At 55.1% G+C, this 8571-nt stretch overlaps 1 protein-coding gene across 1 annotated transcript in view; it reads right to left on the reverse strand.

Moving 5' to 3' along the window:
- Positions 1-8571, reverse strand: part of PLEKHM1 (pleckstrin homology and RUN domain containing M1) — a 29603-nt gene that overhangs the window by 2878 nt on the left and 18154 nt on the right. The window contains exons 6-8 of the mRNA XM_035027487.1: positions 5543-5736; positions 775-838; positions 62-219 (exon numbers count right to left, since the gene is read on the reverse strand). Of these exons, the coding sequence (XP_034883378.1) occupies positions 62-219; positions 775-838; positions 5543-5736 (416 nt within the window). The remainder of the gene's footprint in view (positions 1-61; positions 220-774; positions 839-5542; positions 5737-8571) is intronic.

The following is an 8571-nucleotide window of genomic DNA, read 5'->3' on the forward strand; positions in this document are numbered from 1 at the left end:
CCTCTGTGCGCCTGCCCCCCCGGAACGCCGGGGCCAGCCGTGGGGAGGGCATCCCGCATACCTGACCGTGGTGTCAAACTCGAAGGGGAAGATGATGTCGTGGTGGTGGCAGATCTGGCAGATGAAGCCGCGCTGGGTGCACAGGTCGCAGTGGTAGACGTGCTGGGAGGCGAATCCGATGAGGGCATTGAGGAACCCAGCGTACACCCCGTCTGCGATCTGTGGAGGGCAGGGGCGGGGGCCGCCAGGCCTTTCAGGCAGCTGCGCTGAGGCCGAGGCCATCGGGACAGTGCGGCCTGCTGCTGTTCCTGGCACTCTGCCTGAACAAGGTCCTACCCCCGAAGAAGGCTCTCCCCGCTTGGGCAAGAAAAGCTCCCCGGACCAGGCCGAAGGATGCAGGTGACCAGCTCTCGCATGCAGAGGTCACTGGGGATAACTGGCTTGCCAGAGGAGACCCAAATCCACAGTGCCCTCCTGCCAGGAAAGGAATGTCCCCAGCTCTCACCCCCGGGGCCTCCCCCCACCCCCGCCCTCTTGTTGGGGACGAGTCCAGCCGCAGGGAAGGGGCTGAGGAGCTCCTGTGCCCCGGACTTGGCTCGCCTGCCTGCTCACCGCAGGGGCTGGTGCTCGGTCACTGCCCGGGGAAGCACGGGACAGCGAGACACGCTGAGGGCCTGAAAAGCTGCAGCCCCCCCTCCCGCATCCCCCTCTCTGATTTCTCCAGGAATGAGGCCCCTCTGAGAGAGGTCTGGAGGTCGGGGAGGGGACTCTCACCTGCTGGAGGTCGGCAACACTGTACTTGTGGGGAGACTCCAAGAGGTAATTCCTGTGGTTGAGCCTTCAAACAAAACATAAGAGGCTCCTTATAAGGCTTTCCATGATCCGGGCAAACCTGTGTTTGTTTTCATTCCTTCAGCTGCTAACTGGGTATGAACATACCGCCTGGCCGGGGCGGTCCCTAAAGAGCACGGTCAGCCGCCTGGGTTGGGGACCTGCTCTTCCAGGTGACCTGGGGCAAATTACTCACCCTCTTTGCACCTCAAGCTTCCTCACCTGAGAAATGGAGCTGTTTTGAGGATTAAATAATTTATTCAAAGCATTTGGCACAGTGCTCCGCACACAGTAAACAATGAGTGATTATCGGCTACAGTTGACAACACTGTGTTGTATACCTGAAATTTGCTGAGGGAGTAGATCTTAAATGCTTTCACCAAAAAGCTGTATGTAAGTAGTGAGGGGTGGATGTGTGAATGAGCCAGATGGGAGGGACCCTTTCACAGTGTATATACATGCATCAATCATCATGATGTCCACTTTAAACACCTCACAATTTTGTCAGTTACACGTCAATAAAGCTGAAAAAATTGCAAACAAATTTAAAGGTATAAAAAATAAAATGTCTATAAAAAAAATAACAGTGAGGAGGGGGATGACCGAAGCTAACATTTGTACGGAGAACTGGGCTCAGAGCTTTATCCATTAACTCATTCCACAGTCCCGTGAGCTCAGTACTCTTACGAGCCCCACTTTGAGAAGAAGAGGGAATAGAGGCCCAGAGAGGTTAAATAACTTGCCTGCGGTCACACAGCTAGTGAGTGGCAGAGCTGGAGTTTGAACGCGGGGGTGTGGCTCCGGAGCCCTTACACTTACCCACCCAGTAACACCTGGAGGTGTTAGCTGTTGTCATTCCTGCCACCATTTCATACCAGGGACAGCGCTTGGGGACAGAAATGCATGGGAAGTGGCCTCTGCCCTACTGTCACCCCTGGGCTAGCTGAGGGACAGTCAAGCATCCAGTGTCGGTGCTACGTGAGAGGCTTGGAGATGTGGCCCAAGTACGCCAGATCCCGTTTCAGAGGGTGGGGGGCACGGGGGAGACGGGGCCCGAGGGCGGCTCTACTTTCCAGCTCGGCAAGGGCAGCGATCCGAGGGGTTCCATCCTGAGGGAAGGAGAGTAAACACCCTGTGACAACACCTGCCTGGCCTTGCTGTGTATGCCTATGTGGGTACTGGGGTTGGGGAAAATGCCTAAGGAGGCCCCGGGGCATCTGGAATGGGCCTCCATCATGGTCTGGGGGAACCCAACCCTGTGTGGAGAGGACCAGCCGCACCAAGCAGCCCGGCAGGCCATGCTGTGCGACGAGGGCTGAGGACACTGCCGACCGGCTGCTCAGTTCACCATACTGGTTTCCCCAGTAAACTTCCAGCTTTCTGGGAACGGGAAGCTGCCATTTATCACCAGGAAAACAGGGGGGGCGGGGGGCGCACAGGCAGGAAGGGTGGGGCTGATCTGGATGGAGAGTCATCTCTGTCATCTGCCCTCTGCCCACGGTCATGGAAGCCCTGGGGAGCGGCCAGGCCAGGACCCTCCCTGTGAGCCACTGTTCCTTGGGCCTGTCAGACGCTCAGTAAGGCCTTGCAGGTGCTTTCTCCACAGGACTCAGTCCAAGCTGGAGGGGACAGAGATGGGCCCCGGGGTGAGATGCCACTTCTCATCCTGCTGTCAGGGGAGAAATCCACACCCCAGGGCTCCAGGACTCCGTTCTCCACCCTGCAATCAGGAGACCCCTCTCTGTCGTCTTTGGCGTGAGGCTCACTGCCGGGGGGAAGGGGCCCGAGAGATCTGTAGGGCACTCTGGAAGAGAGTGGAAGACAGGGGAGGTTGCCCCTTCACTCCTGCAGCCAGTGATGGGGTGGGAAAGGGTGCTGGCAGGGCTGGTAGATCTGCATTCCAAGCCCAGGCTGTGTGACTCCTTTGAACTCAGGTGCCTCCTCTGGCCACCCCTCCAGGGCGTTCCTAGAATGGCTCCTTCCCAAGGGCCGAGAGGGTGCTCTGGGGCTTCTCTGGCCCCTGGAGACATGTCCTGCCCTGTCCGAGGATCCCCTTTCTCTCAGAGGGCCCAGCCAGAGGGCTGCCACTAGGAAAGGGGAACTCCTCCCTGACTTTACCACTCACACTCAAGGCCTGCCCTTCCTTCCCAACCATTTTGGTCCTCAGCCTCCACTCTGGCCAACTCAGCCCAGGCCTCCTCACTTCCCTGGGCTAATTACTACACCAGCCCCCGTGCCCCACTGCTGCCAAACTGGGCTTTTCATTTTCTTACTTGCTTACTTTTTAAAAAAAATATTTTATGTTTAAGTAATCTCTACACCCAATGTGGGACTTGAACTCACAACCCCGAGATCAAGAGTTGCATGCTCTACCGACTGAGCCAGGAGGGCACCCCCTAAATTCGCCTTTTTTAAACCCTGGAGGATGTTGACAGTCCCGTGCTCAAAACCCTTCAAAGGGTTCCCCACTGTTGGCAGGATAAATCCAAACACCTTTAGTGTGGTACCTAGGACCTTCGCGGTCTGGCGCCTGCACCCACGATCCAACTGCACTGGACCCCTCAAGGGTCCTGGTAAGCCAAACTCCTGTCCCCTTCCACATCACCGGTCCCCTTGAGCCAGGAAAGCTGGGCCCTCCCTTCCCCCTTCTTCTCCTGGTTCTTCTGCAAAATCCCAGTTCACTATGTACATGGGTAAGGACAGAGTTCTGGAAGCATGCTTTAACAGTACTGATGGTGGTGTGATTGCAGGAGGGGTGATCGGAACTTCCTGCCTGATTCTTTTACGCTGTTTGAATATTGACTATCTTTGTAAAGAAGAAACACACTTCTTTTTTAAAGAGAAGAGAAGAAGAAAAGAAAACCCTGCAAACCCTTAGCTCAGACGCCGTCTCCTCTGGGAGCTTTCTTGGCCCTCCAGCCCTGATGAGGCTGGGTCAGATGCTTTCCCTCATGGCATGCGTCATGCTGACCCAGGGCCATCTGTCTACCTGTCTGTGTCCTTCCCCAGACTCTGAGCCCCTCATGGGGCCCTCAGCACAACTCTGGAAGGCCGCATGAGCACAGGGATTACTGGCCCATTTTATAGACAAGAAAGCTGAGGCTCAGATAAGTGAACCAACCTCTCTGAGTCACACAGCAAATCTGAGGTCGGGCAGAGGCCGCTCCTGATCTCTTTCACTTGCCCCATGCTAATTCCAAAATGGGACCTCCACTGGCCTAGCCTTGCTCTCTCGAAGGCTGGTAGGCTGCACAGTAGGTATGCAGTGCTGCTACCCAAGGATGGGAACCGCAGGGTCAGGGAGAATGAGGCAGGGCTGCCCCACAGGTCAGCCCAGACAGGTCAGTAAGGCCGAAGACCAAACAATCTGAGCAGGGTGGGGCCAGGGAAGCGAGGCCAGCACCCAGGACCCACCCTGCAGGTACCTGGTCTGCTCAGGTGTGCAGAAGATCCCCTTGACTGGAGGGTGATGACAGTGAGATCTCACCACCCTGGTCGGGGGGGCCAGAGGGTAGACTCTCTGGAGCCCTGTGTCCTAGAATCTCAGAAAGGAGGGCAATGAGGGAAGACCCAGGCACCCAGCTGATGATCACGACAGGCAGGGCCTCCCCGGGAAGCAGCCTGAGAGGGTCCCTCATGGTGGCCACCAGAGGGCTTTCTGTCCTTTCAGGCCCTGTGCAGACCAGGGCCCAGCTGGCCACTCTGGGAGCCTGAGGAGCCAGCTTCTCCCCTATGCCTCAGAGAGAGCTTCCTGCAGCAGCCCCCTCCCTGAGAGTCCTAGGGGGCCTGTACTAGGCACTGCCTGGGCCCCACACAGCCATGCAGGAACGACCCCCGGAGAACACGAGCCAGAAGCCTAGAGCTACAGCCCATCAGAGGGCTGGTCTCTGTGCCAGGCCTGTGTGGAGAAGTGGCTGGGGGCAGGGGCGAAAGTGGAGGGGCTGCTGAGCTGCCCCAAGTCCCCAGACACCCAGCCACAAAGCCCCACTGGACAGTAGGCACCAGCTCCCCCACCTGGGGTCTGCCCTCCTGAGGGCCTGAGGAGAGCCCAACCCCGAGACCGTGGCCTGGGCGAGGAGGCATTTACGACGGGCCCAGAAGGACCCTAAGTCCATGCTGCCGAGAAGCTTCTCCAAGGGCATCCTGAGGGTCCCACCCTAATCTTGCCCTCTTCTGAGGATTTTGGGAGGGATGCTGTGCTGGACAGCAGCAAAGCAGCCATGCAGGGAGGACTGGGTAGGGAGGGGCCAGGGCAACACGGCCTTCCCCCACTCCCCCCCACCCGCCCCCGAGTTCTCTCTGTTCTTTCCATGTATGGGGACTTCGTTCATGGCCTGTGCACACTCTTCCTTCTGTCTGGATCACTCTCTCCTGAATCTCTTCTCCTTTCTAAACTCCTACTCATTCTTTGGGTCTCACCTTATATGTCCGTTCCTTCAGGAAGTCTTCCCTGCTCTGCCCTCCTCCAGTCCTCTTAACTGGCCCACTTCTGTGGCCCACAAACCTGGGCACTTAGAATGTTCTCAGTAAATATTTGTTGAATGAATGAATACACAAACAAATAAAAGCCACTCTCAAAGCATGTGGTCATTTCCCAAACCCAGTGGGAAGGTGATTTGTGCCCAGCCCTGGCATTTCTCCCAAGAGGGCATCTTGTGCGGGTGCTGGCTGTATGTGTTGATGTGTGTTGGTGTGCGTCCAGGATGCTCACCTCTTGCTCAGCTCCTTCAGGGCCCCACTTCGGCACAGGCCCAGGTAATCCCCCAGAAGCTTCAGCTGTTCCCGGCATCTCCGGATGAGGTGCATCTGCTCCACGTGCTCGTACAGCGAGGCGTTCACCAGCTGCAGGTTGATGAGGGGCTGCGCCTGGATCTGTGTCAGGAACTTCAGGGCCTGCCGGCAGATCTGGAGCACCACCAGATAGTGGGGTCGGGACAGAGATGACCATTTGGTGAGCGCCTCGGGACAGGCACGGTCTTACCTACTCACTCCCCGGCCACCCCCATCCAAGGGTACCATCTTCATCTTATAGATGAGGGAACTGAGGCTCATGGGTGAGGTGATCTGGCCTAGGTCCATAGCTCATAAAAGTCAAGATCTGAACCCAGGTAACCTAATGTCCAAACCCACTCCCCCTCCATGGCATCAGCTGCGGCCCCTCTCCCCTGGGCCCACAGACCCTTCCCACTCTTTCCTGTCCTCCCAGCCTCCATTTTCCTGCCTAACGGAAACAGGCATTGGCCCGGGGCCAACTCAGGAACCAGGTGACTGTCTGAGTCAGGCTCCAGCCACAGGAAGCCACAGATCAGACACGGCTTAACGAGGTTTCCCGAGCCCCCCAGCTCTTGCCAGCAGCACCAACCAGGGCGCCCCCAAGTCCCTGTGTGGAGGTGAGCGATCAACCCCAGTCTCTCCCACCTCAGAGGGGGCTGCAGTTTCCTCCCTCAGCCCTGACCCTCATGCCAAAGCCTGACCCTCATGCCAAAGCTTACTGAGCACCTACTATGTGCCAGACAGTGGGCTGAGGATCTCAGCCATATCCTTTCCTAATGCTTATGACAAGCCAATGGGGAAGGGCCAACATCCCCGTTTTATAGATGAAGAAACTGAGGCTCACAGTTGCTAAAGTGGCTTATTTCATCTACCTGCAGAAAGTGGAGCCCAGGTCTAAATTGAGGTGTGGTCTCTGAACACTTGGCTGTCTCACTAACTAATGAGAAGCCTCCCCCGGCTTCAGTCTCCTCCTCGCTGTGAGAAGGATGGAGGAGCTGAGATGTTCTTCACCATCAGCTATGGTGCAGTGGTTAGGAGTCGGGCTTCCAAGTCAGAATTGAATTTGAATCTTGGCTCTACCACTTCCTAGCAGTGTGACCTTGTGACACTTATTTTACCTCTTTGTGACTCAGTTTCCTTGTCTGTAAAATGGGGAAAATAAAAGCAATTCCCTTATGGGATTATTTTGAGTATAGATTAAAAAAAAACAACAAAAAACGTAGCATATCCTCAGGAATGGGAGCTGCCTTCAGATTCTGAGTGCCCGTGCAACCCCGCTGTCCCCTGAAGCATGGGAGATGGAACAGGGCCCTCGGGAGACGGTCACACTGGGGTCTTGGGAGCCTCTGGCCTCCTGTCTTACAGCTCCACCGCCATCTCTTGCTTCCCCCAACAATGGACAATTCCTTTTCCCATTTCCCAGAGCCCCGAAGTACCAGCCCTCCAGCTGGTGGGCAGCCAAGCAGCAAAGGCCTGGGGACTCTGTTCAGATGGCTCGTCTCTAGCCCCGGCCCAGCCCTTCCCACGACTCGGTTTCAGGCCTTGGGCTAGGCTCAGATGAAATCACACACAGGAATGCGCGCTGAAAACTGCCAAGTGCGTGGACAGGCAGGAGCCTCCTGTTCCCCCGGGACTGTTCCTGGCCTGTGGGCTTGCAGGAGACAGGCAAGGAAGAAACCCCAGTCCCAGGCTGACATCCTGCCCAGTGGCAGCCAGTGGTAACAGTGAACAGTAAGGCCCCTAACCCACGAGCCAGCCACTTTCTATTTCAAGTGTTCCTGCCTTTCCCAGGCCAGGGATCTCTGAGAGACCGAGAACTGGATATTTCCTGATCTCAGATATGCCAAGAAAAGTATTGTCATTTTCTAGTTGGGGAAAAGGAAGTGGCACAAGGATTACAGCAATGAATAAGAAGATGGCTTAACAAGTGTCTGGATGTTGTAAATAGTGAGTGTGTTTTATGGCCAAAGAATTATTTGCATTTGTGGTGGTTCTGAGGTTTAATATTCTACATGTAGTTAGTTAAATACTTACCCCTGGGGGCAGGAGTGGGGACAAGGTAACCGACCAAAAAGCCAAAGTGAAGCTAACGTCCTTGGGGTTCCGGTCCCCAGCAAGGTGGAGGCTGGAGTGGCACAGAATCTGAGAGTCATGTTCCCTGGGCTCTGACGACACATCCGTGGCCAGCAGGCCTAGGTCTTGAGAGAAGTAAATAACTTCTTTGTGCTTCTGTGTCTGTCTTAAACAGAAATCTGTGCCTCTGGGGTAAAGCCAAGTTTGTGCTCCTTGAGGCAGGCCCTGACCAAGTGAATTAGGGGCCAAAGGTGTGACAGGCCTCAGGAGAAAGAAAGGGCACTAATGTAGGGCTCTAAGACACGGCGGGTCCTGTCCCTGTGAGTCCTTACACAGTCCTGAGGCACATACTTATTAATCCCTATTTACAGACAAGGAAACTGAAGTCAAATAATTGGCTAATGGTAACATAGCTAGATGAGTGGGTAAGCTCAGGTGGAGAAGAGGAAATGTGAAAGATCTTGGAATACATCTAATTCAAAGGCATTTGGTGAACTTAAAAAAGTACCCAAGACTAAGTGATACTCAGTGGACAAAGCAGGTTATAAAGCAGTATGAGTCCAGTATGATCCCAACTTTACAAATGTATATAAACAGATCCATAGAGAAGGCTGAAGCTCCAGGGAGAAGTACAGCTGGTTGGCCAGCCCACCCATCCACTCACCCATCTACCCACTCACCCACCCATCTACCCACCCACCTACCCATCCATCAACCATCCACCCACCCACCTACCCACCCATCTATCCACTCACCCACCCATCTATCCACCCATCTATCCATCCACCTATCTACATCCATCTATGTATCTAATCTAGCCTAATTATCCTTCCTTATCTACCTATCCCTATCTATCTATCTATCTATCTATCTATCTATCTATCTATCTATCTA

The sequence above is a fragment of the Mirounga leonina genome, unplaced genomic scaffold (assembly GCF_011800145.1).
Source record: "Mirounga leonina isolate KUSES-001 unplaced genomic scaffold, KU_Mleo_1.0 Mir_200, whole genome shotgun sequence".
Taxonomy (NCBI): Eukaryota; Metazoa; Chordata; class Mammalia; order Carnivora; family Phocidae; genus Mirounga; species Mirounga leonina.